At 39.3% G+C, this 27,490-nt stretch overlaps 1 protein-coding gene and 1 long non-coding RNA gene across 3 annotated transcripts; one reads left to right on the forward strand and one right to left on the reverse strand.

The window, feature by feature from the left end:
- Positions 1-87: 87 nt before the first annotated feature.
- Positions 88-22,253, reverse strand: LOC128316029 (uncharacterized). Of its 2 annotated transcripts, XR_008299392.1 has the most exons (5): positions 22,110-22,253; positions 21,421-21,495; positions 15,381-15,551; positions 3,775-3,906; positions 88-3,303 (listed from the first exon to the last, which is right to left on the reverse strand). It is a non-coding gene; the product is annotated as an uncharacterized LOC128316029 (long non-coding RNA). The 2 variants fall into 2 exon arrangements; XR_008299391.1 differs by having other exon boundaries at positions 88-3,906.
- On the forward strand, positions 22,129-26,197 carry ARF6 (ADP ribosylation factor 6). The gene is made up of 2 exons (XM_027065673.2): positions 22,129-22,283; positions 22,384-26,197. Exon 2 carries the CDS (start codon positions 22,870-22,872, stop codon positions 23,395-23,397), a length of 528 nt encoding a protein of 175 aa, XP_026921474.1. The 5' UTR covers positions 22,129-22,283; positions 22,384-22,869; the 3' UTR covers positions 23,398-26,197.
- The last annotated feature ends 1,293 nt before the right edge of the window (positions 26,198-27,490 follow it).

Genomic DNA, 27,490 nt, shown 5'->3' on the forward strand with positions numbered 1-27,490 from the left:
GATGAAAACAGACACTTGGGGGAAACAAACAAAAAACAGCAACACATACACACACACACACACACACACACACACACACTTGGGTACTTATCCCAGTGTATACGCTGTGATAAGTATCATTCAGGAAACAAAGTGCTGACAGAAAAGCAATGATGGCAAGAATGGGGAAGGGACATACTTTAGAGAAAGTAGTCAGGTAAGCCTCCTTGAGAAAGTGTCATTTAAACTGAGACCTGAAGAATGAGCTATCAGTTAAGGTACTTCGATTGCCAGCAATAAGGGTTATGTGTAAACCAAAGTGAAGGAACTCCTCTGAAGAAGGAACTGATTTAAAGGAAATGGGGGAAATGTGGCAGAATATCCCTGTCTGTTCTCACCTTTTACTAATATTTAGTTGGGTAGATGAAACCCCACTTAGAGACTGATGGGATTTGATGTAAGGTCCAAGAGTGAAAGGTCAAGAAACAATTGTTGAGACATTTTTGGTGCAAAAAAAGGTGGTTTTATTAAAGCATGGGTACAGAACCTGTGGGCCGAAAGAGCTGCACTGGGATTGTGAGGAACAACCAGTTATATACTTTTAAGTTTGTTGGGGCAGTAGAGACAAAGAAAGTTTCCAAAAGGATTTTCATTATGTTAAGACTTACAGGATCCTGGAGGCCTAGCTTCTGTCAAGCTAAGGTTCCTCTTTGCCACTAGTAAAGTATTAACATTAAGACAGTTGGGTGTTCCTAGAGGAATGTCATACTCAGTCTGTCTTAAGTATTTGTCAGTGGGCTGCAAGTTGTAAGGAAATTTAATTTTATCTACACTTTTTTTTGCCTCTGTTCTCCACATCAGAAACCACATTTCCCAGTTTCTCCCACAACCAAACGTGTTCAAGTTCTCACCAATGGAATATGTGTGCAAGTGATAGTTGCAGCCTCTGCATCATTTGCTTACAAATAAATCTTTTGTCCTCTACTTCTGCTATTTTGCCCTTCCCCAGAGCTAGATGGCGCCAGTGCAAACCCACAGCAGTGCCCCAGCTTTATGCAAATAAAGAAAGTATCCTAGGGTATATAGCAGAGCATCAAGAGGAAAGAAACCAGGGTCCATTAACGACCTAATGGAGCTGAGCCACCCTGCCAGCCTTGGTCACTTCTACCTCTGGACTGTTACATGAGAATTAAGCTTCTGTCTCATTTAAATTACTGTATTTGAGGGGGGCAATCTCCTATTATTGTAGCATACTCAATACTCTAATGGATATAGGGAAGCTTACAGATGACAACCCTAACTAACCAGAACTTAGAAAGGACAGGAACAAAAAGAGCTATAGGCATCTGCAGCTTACCCTGATTGGACAAATCAGCCTCAACCTCCTGTAAGAAGGGTCTGGTTTTCTAGTTTGAGTCCTGTGCCCTCCTACAACCTCTATATTCATATCCACTTTTATTATAATTATGTTGTAAATAAAACTTTTATGTTCTGTTTTTCTCATTTGTCAATATACTTTTAGTGGCAGTATAAGACTCTCAATTTGATGCATAGCTTATAATGATTTAAATCTAATGACGGTCAATTACACTAACCAGTTTTCAATCATTCTATACATTTTACCTGCATTGTTTTATAGATTAGTAATATGTATAACATCCAGTGTTAAGTCAAGTATTCACAAGCCTGAATTGGTGTTTACTTTTTTTTTTAAGGTTTTGTAACTTTTTCTTCCAGCTTTATTGAGATGTAATTTACAAATAGAATTGTAAGCTATTTAAAGCACACAACATGAATATATATATTATATATATTAAAAGGATTCCTTCCATCAAGTTAATACAACCATTACCTCACATATTTCCTTTCTTCCCCCTTTGGTAAGAACATTTAAGTTCTACTCTCTTAGCAAATTTCAATTATGCAATACAGTGTTAAAGTGTTATAGTCACCATATTATACATTAGATCCTCAGACTTTTTTCATCTTATAACTGAAAGTTTGTACCCTTTTACCAACTTCTCCCTATTTCCTCCCTCCCCAACCCCTGCTCAACCACTTTTCTACTCTTGTTTTTATGAGCTTGACATTAAAAAAAAAAAATTCCACATTTAAGTGATACCATGCAGTATTTTTCTTTTTCTGCCTAACTTATTTCACTTAGCATATGCCCTCCAGTTTTATCCATGTCACAAATGACAAGATTTCCTTCCCCCTGTCTCTTTTTTAATGCTTATTTATTTTTGAGAGAGACAGACAGAGTGCAAGTTGGGGAAGGGCAGAGAGAGAGAGGGAGACACAGAATCTGAAGCAGGCTCCAGGCTCTGAGCTGTCAGCACAGAGCCGGACGTGGGACTCGAACGCACAAACCGTGAGTTCACGACCAGAGCAAAAGTCAGACACTTAACCGACTGAGCCACCCAAGCGCCCCAAGATTTCTTTGTTTTTAAAGACTGAATAATATTCCATCATTATGTATATATAGATAAGCATTTTCTTTAATCCATTAATCCGTTGATGGATACTTAGGTTGTTTGCATACCTTCAGTATTGTAAATAATGCTGCAGTAAACACAGAAGTACAAGTGTCTCTTCCAGATAATGGCTTCCTTTGGATATACACCCAGAAGTGGGATTGCTGGATCACATGGTAGCTCTATTTTTCATTTCTTGAGGGACTTCTATACTGTTTTCCATAATGGTTGAACCAGTTTACATTTCCACCAACAGTGCACATGGGTTCCCTTTTCTCCACATCCTGGCCACCATTTATTATCTAGGTTGTGCCTTGTTGTTTTAACCTATGTGCACGTTTTTTTAAAGTTAACTTTTATTTATTTAAGTAATCTCTGCACCCGATGTGGGGCTCCAACTCAGCACCCAGAGATCAAGAGTCACAGGTTCGTCCATCTGAGTCAGGCAGGCACCCCTAGGTTGTTTACTTGTAAATAGTTCAACAAACTAGGTCTTGTCTGGCTGTTTGAGGTTTTGCTTCTTCAAAACATAACCTGAATGAGTTAATTTTTAGGTGCTTATTAAACATTAGCACTCATCCCAAATGGTTTGTCTCCATACGTCCACAAAAATCCACTCCATGGAGCTCAAAACTTTTATACATTAATCCTTCTGGGACACTAAACGACGAAGAGCGTGGAGTCAGACGAAGAGGCTTTCTGCCCAGGTCGGGAGAAAGGGCTTTAGGGCAAGCGAGGTCCGAGCTTACGTCCTCAGCAGCCATCAGGCAAGAATACCCGACAAGGCTGAGGCTGGCCAGGGCCAAAGAGGCCTCAGTTGCTAGGCCCGAGAGAACACCCGAGGAGGAGGCTCCCTGTGGCAGAAGAAAAGCAGGCTCAGAGGTCACAGAGAAAAAAAACTGGTGCACCTTGGGTACGATTGCCAGCCAGGATCGCTCAAGTTTACTCCCGGGCTGCTGAACGGGAGAGGAACCTGGGAGGGGGAAGGCGGGGCCTCCGGGAACGAAGGTGGGCCACCAGGGGAGGGAGGGGCGAGGCCACTTCATGGAAAGGTGGGGCCTCCAGAGGGAAGAGAGAGGCGAGACTGCCCTGGGAGGAGAAGGGGGCGGTCAGGGACCTGAAGTGGTTGGGAACGCTGGAGGCGAAGGGGGAGAGGGGGAGAGGAGGCGAGAGGCGGGGTTACCCAGAGAGCGAGAGGCTGGGCCCGCAGGGGAAGCGAGGGCGGCCGCCAGGGGGCGAGGCGGACAAAGTGCTCACTACCACCTGGGTCCCAGGATCTGGCGGTCCGGTACTGGGCTGCATCATCCCCCCAAAAGCTCACCTGTCCCTGCCCTTTGACAGGCTGCCGGTTCGCCGCTGCTGACCACAGGAGGATCACTTGCAGGCGGCAGGATTTTCCTCAGTTTAGGTTATTTGCATTTCAGAGACAAGCCCCTGTGGGCTAACCTTGATTCTATTACATTTAATAAACGAACAATGCATTAACGAGAACGAACACTTTGACATAATAAACGTTTACTTCTTGGGCACACCCTACATGGAGGAAGAGCCTTTAATATGGTTAATGATATCTCATATATCCAGAAACTCTTTTCTTGTGGCAGGTTTTAAAACTTAAGAACAAATCCTAGTAGTGGGCAAAATTATTCACGCTGTCACTCCGCTGGACCGATAAATATAAAAGTTAAATTTGGGAGTGCTATTTTCTTCAATTTGAATACGTTTTGACTTTCATCCAACGGTTCTGCGGAAATGTTTTAACGTTTTAGAGCTTAGTAGAACTCCATCCGAGCCTGGCTATTTATTACATTGATTCTGATCTGGTGGAATAAATCACATGCCCACACCAAAACTTCAAATCCTGATATTTAACACTTGATCGCAGATATTGATTCTTTACGCCAGCGTGGCAAAAGCTTTCTGCTGTATTTAATTTATTCATCTTGAAAGTATTAGAATGTTTTCATCAGATAGCGTTTGGAAGAGTGCTTCCTTTTTTGGGGCCTCGGTTGACTTAGGCTAATGTCACGGTCAGCCAGAATAACTGGCAAATTGATTTACTTTTTTGTGACTTTCTATTCTCAAGGCTAATTATTTTCCCAGGTTAATATATCAGAACAGCCTGGCTTTTGGTAGGAAAACAAGTACTTTAAGTTGCATACTGCTTTCACTGACTAAGGTGAGAGACGATCAAGATAACACTCTGCTTAAATCACTCTCATCCAACAACTAATTATCGAGCACATGCAAGGTGCCCTGAAGTCTTAACTGTTGGTTAATATTGGGGATAAAGGTTAATTTTGAGAATAAAAGTGTAAACAGGGAAACAATGAATCTGCTTGATATGAAACAAATAATGTGAATTGGTTTATGTCTATTCACCTTGGACCCTGAGAAAGGGCATAATTTCTGAGAGGAATGACTGGAAAAGTATCTAATCTTGCATGACTGCTGGCCCCGAGTATGGCTAATATAAAAATCCTGAGGTTTTTCCTATGTGGAGTTGGTGAGGAGGGAAATATCTTCCCCTAGACTTCCTCCCCTTGTCATGAATGGGGGGAAGAACACTGAGACCTTCCCAAGTTCAAATAGCAACCTACTTTCACTTTTATTTTGGAGGGGGGAGCTTTTAAGCTTTTCTCTGTGTGTACTGAAGGAACAGGCTGCTTGTGTCTGTTCAAATGAACCCCCTCACTAAATGAAAGAGCTGTAATTCATTGTACGGCATACCTTATTTTCCAAGGAGGGCAAAGTCTGGCATGTGGCAAGAAATAAAGACAAAACCATTACACATTAGTTGCAATATTCTCTTAATGGAGACAATCTAGAGTCACCATGATGTATGGATAAACAATATTATATATTACCAAAAGTGTATTTGTATAACCAAGGCAAATATATACAAATGCTGAGGTATGATTTATCATTATCAAAACTAATAGTAATGCTTTTATGCATTAACATAATAATAATATAAACTGTAAGAGAGATTTACCCTTTTATGATAATTTTATTAAAATAGTAAGTCCCTGGGGCCCTCAGTTGGTTAAGTGTCTGACTCTTGGTTTTGGCTCAGGTCATGATCTCACAGTTTCGGGGTTCAAGCTGATGGTATGGAGCCTGCCTGGGATTCTCTCTCTTCCTCTCTCTCTACCCCTCCCCTGCTCTTTCTCAAAATTAAATAAACTTTAAAAAAATTAAAAAAATAGTAATTCCCTTTGTGCATTCATTCATGAACTCTACCCATGAATTCTATATCATTCCCCACTAAGGAAATGGAATCAAAACCACAACGAGGACTGCCTGGGTGGCTCAGTCGGTTAGGTGTCCCACTCTTGATTTTGGTTCAGGTTTTGATCTCACTGTTGTGAGACAGAGCCCCACCTCAGAGTGCAGAGTCCGCTTACGATTCTCTCTCTCTCTCTCTCTCTCTCTCTCTCTCTCCCACCCTCTACCACTTCCCCACTCATGCTCTCTCTCTAAAATAAAAATAAATAAAATTTAAAAAATAAGATACCACTTCACACCTACTAGGAATTGCTATAATTTAAAAAACCAAACAAAACCAGATAATAACAAGTGTTGACAAGAATTTGGAGAAATTGGAACTCTTGTACATTGGTGGTGGAAATATAAAATGGTGCAGCTTCTGGAAAAACCAGGTTGGCAATTCCTCAAAAAGTTAAGTATACAACTACTTCATGGTCCACAAATGCCACTCCTAGGTAAATGCCTGAAAGAATAAAAAACTGAGACTCACTTACTTATTTCCAATGTTTATTACAGTGTTATTTACAATAGCCACAAGGTAGAAACAACCCAAGTGTCCATCAGCTGAAGAAGGGGTGGACTAAATGTGGAATGGAATATTATTCAGCCACAAAAAGAAATGAAGTTCTGACACATGCTATGCCACAGATGCGCCTTGAAAAAACATTGTGCTAAGTGAAATAAGCTAGACACAAAAGGACAAATAGTGTATGACTCCACCTATATGAAGTACCTAGAACAAGCAAATACACAGAGACAGAAAGTAGAAGTTGAGGGGAGCAGGATATTATTGCTTAATGGAAATAGAGTTTATGTTTAGGGTGATGGAAAAGTTTTGGAAATAGATGGTACTTGTTGTACAACATTGTGAACATAATCAGTGCTTCTGAATTGTATACTTAAAAATGGTTAAAATGGCAAATTGTATGTTTTACATATTTTAAAACAGTGTATGTATGTGTATACATATGTATGTGTATATATACATATACACAAATCAGTTGGGCATATTTGTGTGAGTCTGTATCTAGATTCTCCATTGTGCTCCATTAATCTATATGTCTATCCCTCCATCACGATCAGAGTCTTTTACTGTAACTATATAATAACAAGTCTTGAAATTGAATAGACTGATTTCTCCCGCATTTTTTTTTAATTGTTTGGCTTTTCTAGTTCCTTTGCTTTTCCATATATATTGTACAGTAATTTTGTCTATAATGACAAAAAGTCTTGCTGGGATTTTGTAGGAATTGCATTAAACTGGAGAAAATTGACTGGAGAAAAATTGACTGGAGAAAATTTACCATGTTGAATCTTCCAATCCATGAATGCAATACATCTTTCCACATATTTAGATATTCTTAGATTTATTTAGCCAGTGTTTTCCAGTTTTTAGCATACACATCCTGTTCATGTTTTGTTAGATTTATTCTTAAATATTTCAATTTTTTGATTAATTATAAACATTATTGTATTTTTAATTTCACTGTCCATACGTTCATTACTACCATATAGAAATACAATGCATTTTTGTGTTTATCTTGTAATCCTGCAGTCTTCTGAACTCACTAATTAGTTGTAGAAGGGTTTTTTGTTTTGTTTTGTTTTTGTAGGTTTCTTAGGACTTTTCTATGTAAGCAATCATGTCTTTTACAAATAGAGGCAGTTCTATCTCTTCCTTTCCATTCTATATGACTTTTATTTCCTTTTCTTGCCTTAACACACTGGCTAGAACTTCCAGCACAATCCTGAATAAGAGGAGTGAGGGTAGATATCTTTGTCTTGTTCCTGATCTTAGGAAGACAGCATTCAGTCTTTCATCACTGAATATAAGGCTAGTTGTAGTGTTTTTTTGTAAATTAAAATTTAAAAAAGCAACTTGGGAAAGTTAGTTCCTTTTTTTTTTTTTTTAGAGCATTCACCATAAATAGGTCCTGGGGCACCTGGGTGGCTCAGTCGGTTAAATGTCCGACTCTTGATTTCAGCTCAGGTCATGATCTCATGGTTTGTGAGTTTGAGCCCCACATTGGGCTCTGTGCTGACGGTGTGGAGCCTGCTTGGAATTCTCTCTCTCTCTCTCTCTCTCTCTCTCTCTCCCTCTCTCTCTCTTTCTGTGCCCCTCCCCTTCTCTCTCTCTCTAATAATAAACAAATAAAAAAACATAAATAGGTGCTGAATTTTGTCAAATGTCTTTTCTGCATTGATAAATATGATTGTGTGCTTTCTTCTTTAGCCTGCTAATATGGTGGAGTACATTGATTTTTCAAATACTGAGACAACCTTACATCTCTGAAACAAATTCCACTTGGTCATGGTGTATGGTGCATGATTGATGTATGATTTTTTTTTTTAGAGAAAGAGAGAGAGAGAGAGGAAGAGGCAAAGGAAAAGGGAGAGAGAGACTCAAGCAGGTTTCACACCCAGAGCAGAACCCAATGCGGGACTCGATCTCAGAGCCCTGAGAGGATGACCTGAGCCGAAATCAAGAGTTGGATGTTTAACCAACTGAGCCACCCAGGTAACCCTGGAGTAGGATTTAAAAAATATATATAGAGAGTAAAACCTTGGATTGCGAGTAACTTGTTCTGCGAGTGTTCCACAAGATGAGAAAACATTTCTAATAAATTCTAACTTGATAAATGAGCGATGTCTTACAATATGAGTAGTATGTGATGCCAAACATCACATGATCACAACTAAGCCAATGGTTCTTCTCTCTCTTTCTCTCTCACTCGCTGTGGGATTGTGGGTGATCGTCTCTCCTATGCTCAGATGCTCGGTCTCAGGCCAAGGTGTTTGGGAGAAATGAGTGATTTTTCAGAACACTGGAAAGTGCCCACAACTAGCACTAGTGTATTTTTGTCACTTCAAAGCACCTATGGACGGTCCTTTGCTTTTCCATACAAGAGTAAGCTTAGGAATGCTTGGCTTCATTCTAGGTCAGGCTGCCTTTAAATATAGAACCTTTCCTTTTCTGCCTTATTGCCAGCTACACTAAATACAGTATATGACAAGAGTTTATTAATACTGTACTACAGTCAACATCCGAGCAAACACATACAATGGCCCCCATGCAGAAAAGATTCCATTGAGCCAATAGATAGCAGTGATTCCATTAGTGATAGTGAAAGTTGTCCTACACAATAACCCTCCTCTCTGTCTCCCTCACACCAGCCATGAAGGTTTTCAAAAGTAAGTGAAGGCTAATTTATTTTTCTTTATATTTTGTGTTTCCTTTATTATTTTGTATTATATTACAGTACTGTAATCATTTTTATATGAATATTTTGGGGTTGTAGAACAAATAATCTGAGTTTCCATTATTTCTTACGGGAAAATTTGCTTTGATATATAAGTGCCTTGGATTACAAGCATGTTTCTAGAAGAAACTATACTCACAAACCAAGGTTTTACTGTATATTGCTGAATTTTATCTGTTAACATTGTTTAATCATTTTGCATCTTGGGGCCCCTGGGCAGCTCAGTCAGTTAAACGTCTGATTTTGGCTCAGGTCATGATCTCACGGTTGATGGGTTTGAGCCCTGCATCGGGCTCCACACTGATAGTATGTAGCCTACTTGGGATTCTCTCCCTCTTCCTCTCTCTCTGCCCCTTCCCAACTCACACTTTCTTTCTCCCAAAATAAATTAAAAAAGATTTTTTGCATTTTTATAAATGAGTAATATTGGCCTGCAGCTTTGTAATTATTTGTTTTTCATATCAGGCTAATACTACTTTTATAAAATGAATTGGGATGTTGTCCTCCTCTTCTATTTCCTAAAAGTCTTCAAATGTTTGGTAGCATTCTCTAGTGAAATCATCTGAGCCACCAGATTTCTTTTGTAGAGTTTTAAAATTATTCAATTTCCTTAATAATTATAGGGCTACTCAAATTATCTATTTCACATTAGGTGTGTTGAGGTAGTTTGAACTTTTTAAGAATTGGTCTTTAATTTGTCAAATGTACATGTGCAGAGTTGTTCGTAGCATTCTATTATTATCATATTGTTATCTGCAGGGTCTATTGATATCTCATGTTTCATTTCTGATATTAGTAATTTGTGTCTTTTTTTTGTCAGTCTTGCTAGATAGAGGTTGTCACCTTAATTGATTTTTCCAATGAACCAGCTTTTTTGTTTCATTGATGTTCTCTATTGTTTTTCCGTTCTCAATTTTATTAACTTCTGTTTTTTAATATTTCCTCCTTTGGTTACTTTGGATTTATTTTGTTCTTCTTTTTCTAGTTTTCTAAGATGGGAACTTAGATTACTGATTTGTGACTTTTCCTCTCATTCTCATGTGTGCATTCTATTGCTATAAATTTCCCTCTCAGCACTGCAGAAGCTGGTCCCACAAAATTTGATATGTTGCATTTTCATTCATTTCAATGTATTTTTCTTTCCCTTGAGACTTACTCTTTGACCCATAGGTTACTTGGAAGTGTGTTATTTAGTTTCCATTTAGAGACTTTCCTGTTACCTTTCCAATTTTCCAGTTTGATTCCATTGTAGTTGGAGAATATACTCAGTATTATTTCATTCCTTAAAATTTTCTGAGATTTGTTTTATTGCCCAGGATATGGTCTATTTTGGTGTATGTTCCTTGGGTAAGAATCTGTGTTAGGTGAAATATTCTACAAATGTTGATTATATCCTATTAGTTGATGCCACTGTTCAGTTCTATAGCCTTGCTGATTTTCTGTCTAGTTTGTTCTATAAATTGTTAAGAGAGAGGCACTGAAGTCTCCAACTGTAAGTGTAGATTTATCTATTTCTCCTTCCAGTTCTATCAGTTTTTGCTGCACATATTTATGTTCCTTCTGTTTATATTGTAATTGCCTTTAATACATTTCCTCTATATACATTTAGAACCATATCAGATAGTGGTATAAATTTTTGATGCAATCACCAAATGTAATTTAGAAAACTGAAGAAGGAAAATCTATTGCACTTACCTATATTTTTGCTTACTATGTTCTTTATTCCTTCCTGATGTTCCAAGATTCCTTTAAAAAAATTCCTTTTCTTTCCATTTAGAGAACTTCTAACTTCTGTTGGACGTTTTTTTAAGGCTAGGTCTGCTGGTGAAATTCTCTTAGTTTTCCTTCATCTGAGAATGTTTTGATTTCCCTAACAATATTTTACTGGATATAGGGTTCTGGGTTGACAGTTTTTTTCTTTCATCACTTAAAAAATGTTATGTTGCTTCCCCCTGGCCTCTATATTTTCTGGTAAGAAATTCACTATTGTTTAAAATTTTTTTTTTCCCTTGTGGGTAAGGTGCTTTTTTTCTCTGGTTGCTTTCAAGATTTTTTTGTCTTCAGGTTTTAGAAGTTTGATTATAATGTGCTTTGGTGTATCAGATTTATCCTATTTGGAAGTTCTTTCAACTTCCTAAATCTGTAGGTTTATGGTTTTTGCTGAATTGGGGAAGTGTTTAGATATTACATCTTAGGGAACTTTTTAAGCCCTACTCTCTCTCTCCTCTCCTGGGGCTCCAGTGATATGAACATTAGCAGTTTTGTTATAGTCCCACAGGTCTCTGAGGCTCTTCTTGATGTTTTTTACTCTATGTTCTCTCTGTTGTTCAGATTGGGTAATTTCAGTGGCTGTATCTTCCAGTCCACAAACTTTTCCCTCTGTCCCTATCATTCTGCTGTTGAGCCCATCAACTGAACTGTTTGTTATTATATTTTTTCAGTTCTGAAATTTCCATTTGTTTTTCCTTGTATCTTCTAAATATTTGCTGAGACTTCCTATTTCTTTGCTGAGACTATTTTTTCAGTTGATTCAACTGTGTTCACAATTGCTCACTGAAGCAATGTTATGATGGCTGCCGTAAAATCTCTGTCAGATAACTCTAACATCTTTATCGTTGTAGTGTTGGCATTTATTGATTGTCCTTTCTCACTCAGTCTGAGATCTTGGTATGATAAGTGAATTTTGGTTGAGATCTGAATATTTTGAATATTATAACAATCTGGACCTTATTTAACTTTCTGTTTTAGCTGGCTTCCTCTCACACCTCTCCAACAGGAAAAGTGGAGCACCATCTAATTGCCACCAGGTTAGGTAGTCCTGGTTCAGAAGTCCAGGTTCTTCACTCCGACTTTGTTGACACCCTAATGGGAGGCTCCTTGTTACTGCTGGGTAGGGGTGGGAGTACTGGCTTCCCACCAGGCTTCCAGTGATACCTCCCTGGTTGGAAGGGATACGAATACCTCATTACTGCTCCCACATCTTTTTTCATTAACACTACACCACAAGTGGTGAGGGGTGTTGGGGATGAGTGAGGTGTTGGGAAGAAGGGGTGGCCTTATTACTATGAAAATACTGACTCTCCACTAGGACTTTTCTGATTCTACCCCAGCAGACAGAAAGGGGTGCCTCCTGTCAATGGAGGTGGAAGTCTAGTTTTCCACGTGGTCTCCACTAACACCAAGTGTTTGCATGGGGCTTGTTACCCCCTGGTGGGGATAAAAGCCCCTATTCTCTACTCCACCTAGTGGTGGTGCACCTCATGAAGAGTCCAGCAAGGGTAGCAGTGCCTGGGTGGCTCAGTCAGTTAAGCTTCTGACTCTTGACTTTGGCTCAGGGCATGATCTCACAGTTTGTGAGTTCGAGCCTAGTGTCGGGCTCTGTGCTGACAGTGTGCACCCTCTCTGTCTCTCTCTCAAAAAAAAAAAGAAAGAAAGAAAAAAAGAAAAAGAAATTCCAGCAAAGGTGGAAATCTAAGCTACTCACCTGGCCTTTGCTACCATGGGTGAAGGTAGGGCCACAGTCTTTTCTTTGTTGTTTGGCTGGAGTACAGTGGTTATTTTCCAAAAGTTTTCTGTCTTGCTAGGTTGCCCCCTTCCTAATCCTTTGGCTAAAGAGAGCATTCTTTGGTTAGAGTTTTTTGTTTTGTTTTTGGCATTTCTGACTTCTTAAGCTCCAAGTCTGGGATATATGAGGAAAAAGCAAACCCAGGGAACTCACTACCATGTCACTGCTTGGTCTCTAGTCCAGCTGCAGTCTGCTTTCTTCTCTCCGTCTTTCAGAGTTTTCTTATGCTTGTTGAATATGTAATGTCCAGGGATTTTTGCTGTACTTAGAGAGTGGAACTGGAAAAAGTATGTCTACCCCATCTTCCCAGAAGCAGAAGTCTATTGTATTAATTGTTACAATTGCCTTCTGTTTAGGGCAAGTGATGCTAATGGAAAAACTCCTCCAGTGATTCTGTGATGTCCTTTTCTCCTCCCACATTAAGATAACTATTGCTATAATGTATCAGAATACATTAAATTATTCTAAGAGCTCTGGGGGCACCTGGGTGACTCAGTTAAGCATTTTCTGTCTTCAGCTCAGGTCATGATCTAATGGTTCGTGAGTTCAAGGCCCACATTGGGATCTCTGCTGTCCACGCAGAGACCCCTTCAGATCCTCTGTCTTCCTCTCTCTCTGCACCTCCCCTGCTCATGCTGTCTCAAAAATAAAAATAAATAAAAACTTAAAAAAATTATTCGAAGAGCTCTATAAAGCAATTCAGGGAGAGGTCAAAAGACCAGGTTACAGACTTGTTTAGAGCTTTTTATATAATGAATTAGATTTACCAGTAGGCTACTTGTTCCCACCCTAATTCTAATGTGGTTTTATTATGCAACAGTGATGGCAGTTACTATGCATTAGATATTTGTATATCGTATATAATTCTTCATAAGGCATGAAAGTCTGCAACTTTGATACATTTACTTTACTTTTAAAAATTTTTTTGCTTATGCACTACATTGTCATATTTTGTAAAGTTCGTACTTTTATTTGTAAGTAGCAGCATCCTACTGGAGCTCCCTTTAGCAAGAGGAAAGGTAATTTTATACAAAGATACAGGATGTCTCATAAAACTCAAAGGTTGGTATGCAGACAGACACCAAGAAGGGCCTGGAACTGTGCACTGGAACCTAGGAAATAATCTGTTTTGTCTCTGCTCCTTTCTGTACATCTGGTTTTTTCTTCTTTGTCCCTGAAGACTAACTTCTGTCTGCCACCCAATACTCAAAGCTGAATATGGCCGTGACCCAGTCCCTAGTTAGTAGGATATGGATCCACTGGGAAGAGACAGACTAATATGGCCCTTCTTCACATCTGATTTTAAATTCTCAGGAATGAGAATCTGATTGGCCAATTAGAATAATGAATCTACCTGTGGTCCAACTGGTATGACCAGAAATGTATGTGTTGAAGAGTCTCATGGAAAAACCAGGACTGTCAGGAATCTACTCCTATATTCCTGTGGAAGGGGGGCAGGTGGCTGTTTCCAAAGACATCCTATGCACCAGGCATAGGCTTATGCCTCTATTCCACCCATATGCATCAGGAAACTTGTTCTACTCCTAGAATCTTTGATATACTGTTAAGGATGTGTCCATATCAAATTGTTATAAAGTCTCAGGTTAACCTTATATAACCAAGGTTATTACTGGGTAAGCACGTTGAATTCATGACTTATAATGTCAAAAAGATATAAGCAGCGGAAAGACCTGTGTTTACATTTAAAAATGAAGTCCCGGGGTGCCTGGGTGGCTCACTCGGTTGAGCGTCCGACTTTGGCTCAGGTCATGATCTCACAGTTCATGGGTTCGAGCCCCGCATTGGGCTCTGTGCTGACAGCTCAGAGCCAGGAGCCTGTTTCGGATTCTGTGTCTCCCTCTCTCTCTGTGTCCCTCCCCTGCTTGCGCTCTGTCTCCCTGTCTCAGGAATGAATAAACATTAAAAAAAATTTTTTTAATAAAAAGAAATAAAAGAAAAAAATGAAGTCCCAATATCAGAAACTGCTTCAAGAATTCTAGAACTTTCCTTTTCCAGCAATAATCTAGTTAGTTTGGGAAGGTGGCACACTGGGTAGCTGACCTTCCTTCCACAGTGAAGAGACCATGAGCACTGTTGTCCTAGTTCACCAGAGAGGGTCATAGCACTCTAGACTCCAGTCTGTGAAATTGTAATGTTACCCTGAAGCCAGATTTTGGCTTAGTAGGTTTATATTATCTATTACTGTGGACACACAATCCAGTAGGTGTCTTTCTAAGCCTATTGAAACATAAATCTTTCTTAACACAGAAAGGAAACAAACCCATAAATTTTGCCCAGATAAATCATTGTTAAATTGGTTTTAGTGCAACATTTACCTAGGATTTTACAACCATTTCCACACGTAAATTTTGGACACTATGCTCAAAACTGTATCTTAGAATAGGACCTACTACGGACAGTTGTATACTGAAAGTCCAAAGGTACTCAACAGCAAAAACTGCTCCCTTGTTTGTTCTTGGTATGCCTATGACGTGTACACGAAGCAAAATAAAAGAAGGTTATGGAGGAGGAAATCTCATCTTAGTCTACCTGGTTATGTTTTTCTAAGGAATCTTTCCTTTCTAACCCAGAGCTAGGTTTGGATTAGGTTAAGGTATCAGTTTACAAGATTGCCAAGCTCCCTTTTTCAACACAATTATCTCCTTTTCTCCTTTATTCCTCCCTTCTTTTTCTTCTTCCTTTCTTCTTCTTTCTCACTCATTTTTATATTCATTCATTTGTTCTCTCTCTGAAGCGGCACTGTGTGGCATTTAAAATCATCTTATTTATTTGGTTTCTAATCCATAAACAGTTTTAAATTTAGTGGCTTACCACCTTTTCTTGAGATTTGGACGATTAATTTTTTCTCTGGGTCCTGTAACATGGAAAGTTCTTTCATCTTTGCTTTCACCACCAACTTGGCCATTAGAAAGATCTCCTTGAGAAGCTGAATCCCTTACCAGCAAGTCAGGAAGTAAGGCAGATCAAATGCAGAATACTATGCTAAAGGAAAAAAAAAACTAATATAAAGAGCTAATATTGCATGATGTTTTAAATCAGTAAATCTATTTGTTTAGTACCATTGTGACTCATTCATCAATCAGAGGTCAGTATTTTACTTACATGCCGTTTCCTTCATATATCTCTAACAACAGGAGAAAACTAACAAAACAGAAACAAAACAAGATAAAGCAAAAAACAAAGCCTATAAATTAAGAAATTTAAAGCTGGAACCACCATAAAGATAGAACAAGGTTAGTTTTAGCCCTCAGCTATTTGGTGTCCCTTGAATATCTTCCTGAAGAGCACACTATCCATACCAACACACAGCCATACAGTATGTTATTGTATAATAACAACACATCTGAGTAACTGATAGTACAGAGCCCGACAACTCTTACTGTAAACACTACACACAAACTGTTGTTTTATTACTTAATTACAAAGCTTGGAGGATTCAGTTAAGCAATCTGAATGACTTAGCTGCTCTGTTCTTAAAAAAAAAAACAAAACAAAACTTTTTCAGAAAATCAATATTGCACTCTTTGTCAGTTTAGACAGAAATAATAATCTTGTTTTAGCTTAAAAATACTTTCCTGATACCTAAAACCATATTTCTGACATGATATGCTTCTTTTTTTTCCGCCAGAGAGAGAGGGGGGTGGGCGCAAATGAGGGAGGAGCAGGGGGAGAAGGAGAGAGAGAATCTCAAGCAGGTTCCATTTCCAGTGCAGAGGTGTGGGCAGAGATGTGGGGCTCCACGTGGGGCTGGATCTCACAACTGTGAGATCATCATCTAAGCCAAAATCAAGAGTCAGACGCTTTAACAGCTGAGCTACCCAGGCTCCTCTATATGCTTCTTCTTAACAGGAAATGTTATGATTATCTCCAGGAAATGAAATGTTTCCCACTCCAACAATCTTAATTCAAAGGGTTGATATAAAAATGATAGTCATGTACTTCCATGAAAAAAAACACAACTTTAACTGGTTGGAAATGATGATTCTAGAATTCTACTCGTCTGACTCCATCTCCAAATGGCCACATAATGCTAAAATTACTAGCATAATCAGATCTCTAGTTTGCACAATGTTAAAAATTTTTTACTCATTTGTTTATTATTTTTTTCATGTTTATTTGTTTTGAGAGATAAAGCACAAGCACAAGCGGGGGAGGGGCAGAGAGGGAGGGAGAGAGTGAATCCCAAGCAGACTCCACGGTATCAGCTCAGATCCTGACCTGGGGCTCGATCCCACAAACTGTAAGATCATGACCTGAGCCAAAATCAAGTCAGACGCTTAATCAGCTGAGCTACCCAAATATCCTAGTCAAAGATTTTATTTTTCATTCTTTAAATTAAAATATTTGCCATTCAGCATTCTTATTTACAAACTGACCATGGTTAACTTGAACTGAAAATAATTTTATTGGAAGTATATTAGGAGACCAAAGAATTGTCAGGAAGATTGTAGAGACAGAGAAAAGGCCCTGTTGAGACTATGCCACAGAAAAGTTTTCTGGTGCTTTTACTATAACACTTGTTGCCATTGGCACTTCTGCCACCATCTTATTGGACTCAGTCACTCTGGGCTCTTGTCACAGCAACTCTGTAATTCTGAATCTCTCAAAATTCAAAGTCTGTAGTAGGACATTGATTAATTAAGTGGTTGAGCCCACTTACCCAAACCCTAGCTACCAGGGAGATAGAAAAAGGAATGCATCTATTTGCCCGCCTTCTTCTTCCCTTCTACCTAGTTTGGGATTAAATCAAATAGGAGAGGTATTTGCATACTGAGCAGCCAAATGGCAAGTATCCACAGACAAGTTAATCTAGAGCTTATGAATTTGATCATCCTATGGTTGCCAAGTATTCCATCTTACTTTCTTTTCATTGGCGCTGACTAGTTGAGAGTGGTTCCATTAATAATTCAATAACTTTGGCTATAATGTTAGCATATTTTCAGAATACTTTTTTAACAAGAATCTCAGAAATATTTATGCCTTTTTCTGACAGGTCTAATATCTTGGTAAGTTATACCAGTGATTAAAGTATTACTGCACTATACTATGCAAAAAATTGTGGGTGGAGGTATGTATCTTGGGGATGAGGAATAACAAAATAAGTAGAGTTCAGGATTCATAGACTTTTTAATGTGAAGGGAAGTTAGCAATTAGTTCAGTCATTTCCAATTTTGGCGATACATTAGAATCACTCAAGGAGGCCTTAAAAAAAATACTGGTGGGTAGAACTTCCAGCATAGATATTTTGGCTTCATTGATGTGGGGTGGGACCCAAGCATTTATGCAGTTTTAAAATGCTCCAGGTGATTTTAATATGCAGCCAGGGCTGAAAACTATTGATCTAGTCCAGCTTACTGAGTTCACACAATTATTTGGTACAGTAGAAAAAAGAACACCAGACTTGGATCAAAAAAAATCTTAATTTGAATCTCCTCTGTACCATTTTATTCATCTTAAGAAAGTAGCTTACCCTTCTCAGTGGCTCAGCTCTTTCAACTCTAAAGGGAAAAAATAAATACTGCCCTAATCAATTAAGAGATGTCTCCATTGCAGAAATAGAACAAAATGGTGATCAGTGAGGATGAATAACTTACCCAGGTTAAACCTAATCAAGGAGTGTTGGGAGTAATTTAAGGATGTCATTCAGCCTTTTCTATTCACTTGTGCCACTAGAACATGTTGCCTCAGTGTTTCTTTTTGTGGTCTGAAGCAGTGACTATTAAGCAATTTGCTAAAATATCAACTATAATTCAATGTGTTTTTAGCTTTATCATTTTCACTTTTAATATTGCTAAAAATGAGATGAAGTCTTCGTACTCAGGCATAGCTCAAGGTTTTGATTGGAATATAACTTTTTTTCTGGTTAAAGAGGAAGAACTAGAAAGTGATTTCTTAGCGAACACAGAAAGAGGACAAACAAGTGAACTATTATTTTGGTTCCCAGTGTCTCTTCAAATATTTTTAAATATTTGTATCCATTAAAGTTACCAAGAATACTTACAAATTAAAATTGTTTTCATTGTCTTAATTGGATTTTTTAGTTTTATTTTTGAGAGTCTTGATCTTCACTACGTTATCATCAAAAAATATTTGAGACTTGGGGTGCCTGGGTGGCTTGGTTGGGCGTCCGACTTCGATTCAGGTCACGATCTTATGGTTTGTGAGTTTAAGCCCCGCATTGGGCTCTGTGCTGACAGCTCAGAGCCTGGATCCTGCTTCAGATTCTGTGTCTCCCTCTTTCTCTGCCCCTCCCTCACTTGTGCTCTGTCTCTCAAAAATGAATGTTAAAAAATTTTTTTAAATATTTGAGACTTTATTTTACTATATGCCCAGTACTATGGTAGGGACTTAGGGTTCAAAAATGAAAAGGACATGAAACCTCTCTTAGAGAGCTTATAAACAGATATGTATAATACCAAGGGAGGGCTAATTCTCCTGCCTCAGTGTTTTGGTTGGAAAGGATTAGAAATTTTTCTAAAGATATGCTTTATAATAGCTTATTTATTCTTTATTTCTACCGCAAATAGTATTCCTGGGGCTCTAGTCTTCTTTAAACTAGATAGAGCTCAATGATGGGTACGTCTAGACTAAGGGCTCAAAATGAAGCCATAAACAAGGGATGCTATCTTCCTGAAACAGGTATGTAGTCTGACCATTCTCACTGTATGATCAGAATTGTCATTAGCACTGCACGGGATAAAAAGAAATATATGACTTAGTCATACAGAATGAATGATTAAGAGCTTTAGGAATTCAGAAATAGGGTAAATAGCATGGGCGCTATTGTTACAGACTCGTTCATCTTATTTGAAAAGCAAAAACCTAAGCCATTTTTATAAGTAAATCTTTTTCGTATAACATGGTATGTTAGTCAGGAATATCATAAGACAACGTATGTGGTTGTTCAACAAATCAGAAATTATGGTGTTTTCTGAAAGGGGAGCCTTGTTTCTAGGTAAACTGGAGAAATCTTTTCACTTATAGGCTTTGAGTTAAAAAGCAAAGATCAATTTTTCTGTAGTGTTGGAGCATTCATTTGTGTTTAAAACTTAAAAGAGTGAAACAAGGTACATATTGAGAAATGTAATACTTTGTTTCATAAATGCATATTTTAGTTTATGTGTAAAATATTTCAAAGAATGGAAATAATATTTTTTAAATTTACTATTTTTGAATTGCTCTTTCAAGAAGAAATCAAGAAAATGTTTCATCAATGGTATGATTTAATAATTGCCTAAATTGTTACTTTTTACAGATATTTTTGTTTTATTGAAATTCACTTACTTTTCAACTGCCATGATTGTATATACAAAGTTAAAATGTTCACTGTATTTTCTGGCCATTATATTGTTTACGATTATTACTTAAAATAATTTATTGTATGATGACCCACTCTAGATATCCAATACTCTAACCCCAGACAAAAATAGTATATCCCTTTCCTTCTTTGTTTGGTCTTATTTGTGTGGTATAAATGACATTCATTCATTCAAATGATGATATCCCTGGGGACATTATGTTGACAAAATAAGGTCTCTGCCTCAATGAAGCTTGCATTCTGGTGGAATATAAATGGAAGATGGCTTTCAAAAATAAACTTTTTAGCCCTAACACAGTGCCAGTGCCAGGTAGATGCTAAGTCTTCAAGCTGCTTCTGTTTTTCATTACAACACTCCTTCCATTGAAAAATAAATCCAAGCCCAGCAGATCAATCTCCCATCAACTTGGAAAAACTGGAATCTGCTGTCAAAAACTATTATGTTGGAATGCAACAAAATACAATCCCTCTATTTGCCACATATAAATATAAATATATAACAATATATATGTAACTATATACATATCAAATATAACAGTACTGTAGCACTTTATAAAGTACTTTAAAAATACTGTAATTGAGATTCTAAAGAATTATGTGAGGTAGTCAGGGAGACAGCATAATGTGGGGGTTAAGAGAGGGTCCTGTAGATTCATGATTTAATCTCAGCTATGACCTCCAAAAAACAATTTATCCTCTTTGTCCCTGAGCTTCCTCATAGGTAGAATACTAATAATATTCAAAGTTACTTCACACGGTTGCTGTGCAGATTAAAAATATATATTTAAAGTACAGTATTTAGTACAGTGTTTGCCATAACTAACACTCAATAAATGGTGACTGTTTTTGTTAGCGATCATTCTTTGTCTGATTTTATAAAGCAAATGAAGTTTATGAAGGTTGAGGATTCACAGCTATAAAACGCAAGGCAACCCTTTGAACTCTAATCTTCTCACTCCAAAATCCTTCTTTCAGTTTTATGACAGCGCTTATTAAGGCAGATGGGAAGTAAATTAGACCATTGTCAGAATATTAGTAACTCCAGTAAGTTTATTTTAGCTGGAGCTTATAAAGTTATTCAACCAATCTACCATTATCAAGTTTTCTTATATTGTGAAATAAGTATGTTATCCTACGCTGTTATAGCATCTTCCTTTTTAAAAAAAGCTATTTCCTGTTTTTCCTCCCCTTGGTTCATTTATTTTAAGCTTTCGCCTAGCTTTAACTCTAACTTTATCTCTAACCATTTGATACAAAAAAGGTTTCCTGAAGTCTTCCACAAACATTTTGTTATTTACCCTCCAACAGAGTACAAAGAGCAAGGTCGGCATTACACTTGGTTTACACATGAGATAACAAACTTAGCAAGGTTAAATGCCTAGATCCAGGCCTAGATCTAGTTAGTCTTTCTGATTCTAAACGGTATGCTAAGATTATTATCACTAGGCTTCTTAAAGTCAAGAGAGTGTGGGTGAGAAGTTACCGCTTATCACACTAAAAGGACGTAAATACTTGAACAGGAAAAGTTTTCACCTTAAAAAGCTGAAAATGCGCCAAGGCACGGGAACTCTTGGTAACACTGTTACTTTTAAGTAACGTGGACGGGTCCTGAAGAGATATATAAAAGACAGGGCTCAAACACTCACAAGAAGGGTTTCATTGGTAACCCAAGCCTAGTAAAAGCGCCGCGCTGTCTAGCAGATTCCACACAAAACACGGGCCTCCCACTTGTCTTTCAAGAAATGAACAGAACACGAGGGATAAGGGAGGCCAAGGAGGAGTTGGGGGAGACGCAGAAACAGCAGGACTGTAACAGCAGGCTGTTGTAGGGCTTTCCTGGGAGACTGAGGACGCGCGACGGCTGGGGCGGGACGGAGGGAACTCGCGGTGCACACGGCGGGCACCGACGTCTGAGAACAGGTCTGGAAGTAGCAAGCGTGGGGAGGCCTTGACCGCGGGAGCGGGCTGCCCGCGGCCCCACCCTGTAGAGCTCCCCAGTGGATTTGCTCCTCTGGTTCGAGGGGGATGGATGAAGAGAGCACGCGGAAGAGAAACGCAGAAGGTACTGGGGCCGCTATTGTAGCGACAGGTGGGCGCGGGTCAAAGTCCGAGTTTCGCGGGTCTAGGGTCTGGCCGCACCCACGAGGCCTCCGAGCCGCCGTAGCCCCGCCCCCTCCGCGCGTGGCGCCCCTGACGCTTGGCGCGCGGGCCGCTCTCCTTACAGAGGTCGCTCTCGTTGAACGGTCGGCCTTGTTGCGCCTGCGTGATCGGGAGGGGAAGTGAGGCGGTTTCTTCGGCGCCTTTTCCGGCGGCGGCGGCGGCGGCGGCAGCGGCAGAGCTGGGAGGAGGAGGAGGTGGAGGCCAGAGGGAGCCCGCGCTCAGGGCGGCGGCTGGAGGTAACCTCCTGGACTGAGCTGGGAAAGCGGGCCACCTCGGCCTCCGCTCCCCTCTGGTGCTCCGCCAGTAACTCCCTTCTTCCTCTCTGTGTCTCTGCAGGCGGCGCACCAAGTTCCCGCGAGGATCAATGACCTGACGAGGCGCCGGAGCCGCGCTGACTCTCGGGTGGCCTGGGTCGGTGAGCCCGGTGCTGGTGGACCGGCGGGCGGGCCGGAGGGCCTCGGTCTCCCGCGGCGGAGTGAGGAGACGGCGGAGGAGCGGGAACCGCGGCGGCGCTCGCGCGGCGCTCGCGGGGGGAAGGGCAGTTCCGGGCCGGGCCGCGCCTCAGCAGGGCGGCGGCTCTCCCGGCGCAGACTCAGGGCCCCGGCGGCAGCGGCGTCTGGAGGAATCAAGTTGTGCGGTCGGTGATGCCCGAGTGAGTCGCGAGCCCGGGCCTCTGCCCCGAGGAGGAGGCGACTCCCACGCAGGCCGCACGGGCGCCCTCGCGGCCGGGAGGCTTCGTTTCGGTTTCGCGGCGGCTGCGGCGTTGTTGGCTGAGGGGACCCGGGACACCTGAATGCCCCCGGCCCCGGCTCCTCCGACGCGATGGGGAAGGTGCTATCCAAGATCTTCGGGAACAAGGAAATGCGGATCCTCATGTTGGGCCTGGACGCGGCCGGCAAGACAACAATCCTGTACAAGTTGAAGCTGGGCCAGTCGGTGACCACCATCCCCACAGTGGGTTTCAACGTGGAGACGGTGACTTACAAAAACGTCAAGTTCAACGTATGGGATGTGGGCGGCCAGGACAAGATCCGGCCGCTCTGGCGGCATTACTACACCGGGACCCAGGGTCTGATCTTCGTAGTGGACTGCGCCGACCGCGACCGCATCGACGAGGCCCGCCAGGAGCTGCACCGCATTATCAATGACCGGGAGATGAGGGACGCCATAATCCTCATCTTCGCCAACAAACAGGACCTGCCTGATGCCATGAAACCCCACGAGATCCAGGAGAAACTGGGCCTGACCCGGATTCGGGACAGGAACTGGTATGTGCAGCCCTCCTGTGCCACCTCAGGGGATGGACTCTATGAGGGGCTCACATGGTTAACCTCTAACTACAAATCCTAATGAGCATTCTCCACCTATCCCCCGGAAGGAGAGAAATCAAAAACCCATTCATAGGATTATCGCCACCATCACCTCTTTCAATTGCCACTTTCTCTTCTTTTGAATTTGAACTCTGGAGTTACTGTTCTACGGTTGGGGAGGGGGGGGGTTAGGGGTTTCCTTTTTTTGTTTCTTTTTTTTGTTTTTTTTTTTGTTCTTTTTTTTGTTTTTTTTTTGCTTTGCGTTAGGAAGCTCTGATCTGACATTTGCCATGAACACAAAGTGCTAGATGCTCTTAATGACTTCCAGCAAATGGGATGGGGGAAATATAGCAGTTTTTGGTAAAGTCCTTTATAATAATGGTTTGATTTTTTATTTCGAGAGAATCTTTTTTGCAATGTATGCTTTTTTCCTTTTTGCCCAGTTTCCTTATCACTTGCTGTAGATGGCTTATTTTGCATTCATGCAGACTATGTTGCAAGTCTGTTTCATCTAGTAAACTGAAAATTATTGCTTAATCAAACTGCCGTTTGTCTTTTATATTTAAGGCCTTTACCCCTCCCTTCTGAGTTTTACCTTTAACTTAGTAATTTCAAATGTGACCTTTTATATCTAAGACCAGTGTAGTAAACTTAGCCTACAGTGGCAAATCATGAGTAATATCATTGTAATATGTTCCAGTTGCACATCAGTATGTTAAACAGGTAATGTAAGAAGTTTTTTGAAATGTCAGCTATTAAGTTCTGAAACATACATCATGCATGAGTAGGGATAAAGCTCAAGTTCCTTATTACATAGCCAACTTACACTGCATAAAGATACGAAAGTGTAACCCGTCAAGAACACAGGTTTTTTTTCACTGCAAAGTTAGCAACTTTGCTGTTTTCCCTCTTTTTTAACTTTAAAAGTAGACTTTTTCCAGAAAGTGGAGCAATAATGGTGTATGCCACACACACATGAGATCTCTGTAGATATCTTACGTGACTTTGGGGCAAAACTGGAATATATACTTTACCACGTTTCGAATATCTAAGACCAATAGTTAAAAAAATTATTAGAATGTTTACTTTGTCCATTAATAAAGCATCTAACAATTCAAATTAAATACACCTTCTACCTAGTTGGAAAAACACATTCCTGTTTTCACGTTAGAGCAAGTGATTAAGCTGAAGATAGAAGTCTTTTTTTATAGATGAGTGATCCACATCTCCATTAATTAGAACACTGGAAAAGATGTTTTATGAAAAAAGGTATTTAATCCTCTGTTTGTAGGATTAACTCATACAAAGAGTAAGTCAGATATCCTGTTGGTTCATTAATACACTATCTCCTTTAAGGAAGGAAATGTGATGAATGAATTATGTGTAGACTTGAGGAATGACAAAGGGGAAGTAGGATGAAGAAAACGAACCTACAGATGACAATGAATGTAAACTTATTTTTCTTCAAGGGTAAGCATTGTGCTCACTGGTGATATCCAGGTCTTAGCAAGATTACTTGCTTAGCTTGTTAGGACCGGTAACTAGGTTATTGAGACCACTATGATTGATACTTTGAACCAAATGTTAATGCTTCATACAGAATTGTGAGCAGCATCTGGTTCTCATATAGCCTTAAGGATTAATTTTAGAGATCCTCAAGGAATTAAACATAGGGAATTTAAGAAATGTAGACTGCAAAGGCAGTATACAGGAGAAGATAGAGTGGGTTTTGTTCATGAGGGTGTCTGAAAACTAAAATGGAGCGGGATATCATGGTACATAGTTGGACAGTATTGGTCCTTCGTGCTTTGGCCATATTGTATAACGGAGCTTTTACCAAAGATGTATGAGAAGCATAAGGCTACAAAAAGTTAACTATTCAAAGTAAAACTCTTGACAAACATTTTACTTAAAGCAGATGAGAAAAGGTGCTATGTTGTAGGCTCCTGATGGTGCAGAGGGATTTTTGAATTCAAAATGCAACTAAGGTACAGAGTTCTCAGTTTTGCTTTAGAAAGATCTCTAGAAATCAAGCCGACAGACACATCCGAGAACATTTTAGTTGCTTTTAAAATTCCCAAAGCTCCACCATAAATTTAATTCTTAAGTGTTTTAAGTGATTGCATTTTAAGGTATATAAACATGGGTTATACAAATATCAATGCTATAGTAACATCCTTAGACAAGACAAGCACAAAGGTATAAATGCCTAAACTGGAGGAAACTTGAAACCCTCATCTTAATTCTTAAATGTAGTATTTCTAACTTGTGACAGACAGATTGATAGGCAGCCATTTTTTTTGTGTGTTTTAAAATACCTGGGAGCATAGTTAAAATTTTATACATCAAGTGATTGCTATTGAATGTTGCAGGTGAGATGTGGTGGTTATTTTTAGTTTATTTGAACTGTCTAACTGAAGGGGGGAGGGGGGAAGCAAATATTTGAAATTTGGAAAACCCTAAACTTTTTGGTAAGAACTTGTAATTTTCATTTACATTTTCTTGAAGGATATAAAAGGTGGATAATTGATGTAGTTAAATTGAACCATAACTATTGGTAATCACGGGGCAGGTAATTGTAGCCTGCAGAAAAAAGTTACAATCTAGAATTTAAAAAAGATCCTGAAGTTTTTGTTTAATTGCATCAATTTCTGTATTTATGTGAATTTATAAACTGCAGTAAGTTTTTGAATGAGGTTAATCTTGTCTAATATAAGTAAATGAGTCTGTAGACTGTGATCTCCCCAAACTAAAAAGTACAGTACTTGGAATTGTGTTCTTTATGGTTGTAGTGTTGGTAAAGCACTAATATGCAGAAAATAAAGGAATTACACAGTGCAGTTTCTCACGTTATGTTACTCGTTTGGACTAGATTAAGTGGGACATGTGGTGTGTTGGGCCATGTTGTTCTCCAGGGAAATATGGTATAAATGACTCAATTTGGGAGTCACCTAGCTGTTATAAGAACAAAAAAGATTCAGTTTGGTTCTTACAATGCTGAGTGTATAAAAAAGTTTTGTACTGATTTAATTCCACCAAACTTACTCTGATTTTGTGATTATTTAGGACACAAAAGCACTTGAAAATAATTTTGAAAAATTAAGCTGCTAAGCAGTTTCTATTCTACAATTTTTCCACAATCACAACCTTAGTGTTTTTAGGAGTAGAGAATTGTATCTCTAAAGAATTGGCCTACAGAGTTGTCCTAACCCTTGACAAATGACTTTTAGATTTTAAAGTTTGTCTTCTAAACCCAAAGTTGCTTGTCTCCTAAGAATGCCTGAATTGTAGCCATTTAGAAAGTAAGAGTAGATGAAGAATAACTTGTTGGATAAAGGATTTTTTTAAAACACATTTCCTTTTCTATAAGCATTCTCTCTTATATCAGCAATTTTTGTAGCTTGATTTTAGAATGTCTTAGTGTATTCTCTAGTGTGATTTACTCCCCACATTAATGTTAATATATTTACTACTGTGATTTACTAATGGCTGCCAAGTATCAATTTATCAGTGCTAGAAGTAGAAAATATTTTTCTCTTTAGTGGGTTTTTATGGTTTTCATATGTTTAGAAATATAGTAGCCATGGGGGACATGGGTGGCTCAGTCGGTTAAGCATCTGACTTTGGCTCAGGTCATGATCTTGCAGTTTGTGAGTTCAAGCCCTGTGTCCGCCTCTGTGCTGACAGGTCAGAGCTTGGACCCTGTTTTGGATTCTGTGACTCTCTCTCTGCCCCTTCCCCGCTCACTGTCTCCAAAAAATAAATGTTAAAAAAAAAAGAAAAGAAAAGAAACATAGTAGCCATAATCTGAATGGTGGTGGAGCTTACTAAATTCCCAGTTAACCGTCAGTATCTTGCCAAGTATCTATCAGGGTATGGTAAGACAAATCTTGTTGCTTGTAGGGAAAAATTGTAAAACCACATACAACAATTAGAAACTTTTAAGTCTGCCTAATCACTGAGCATAATGTATTTGGAGTATAACCTTCAATAGAATTAATTTTTTGTTTTGTTTATATTGAATGCTGAAGACAAAGTAGGAAAGATTGCAATATTAGGAAGTTTATGAAAAAAAGAGAATGGTGGGACATAGAACTGTAGAAGAGGTAAAGTAACTTTTCCCTGATTTGCTA

The sequence above is a fragment of the Acinonyx jubatus genome, chromosome B3 (genome assembly GCF_027475565.1).
Source record: "Acinonyx jubatus isolate Ajub_Pintada_27869175 chromosome B3, VMU_Ajub_asm_v1.0, whole genome shotgun sequence".
In the NCBI taxonomy this organism is placed as follows: domain Eukaryota; kingdom Metazoa; phylum Chordata; class Mammalia; order Carnivora; family Felidae; genus Acinonyx; species Acinonyx jubatus.

Excerpts from the sequence above, each read along its gene's own strand:
- ARF6 (XM_027065673.2), top strand. The coding sequence starts at position 22,870 with ATGGGGAAGGTGCTATCCAAGATCTTCGGGAACAAGGAAATGCGGATC.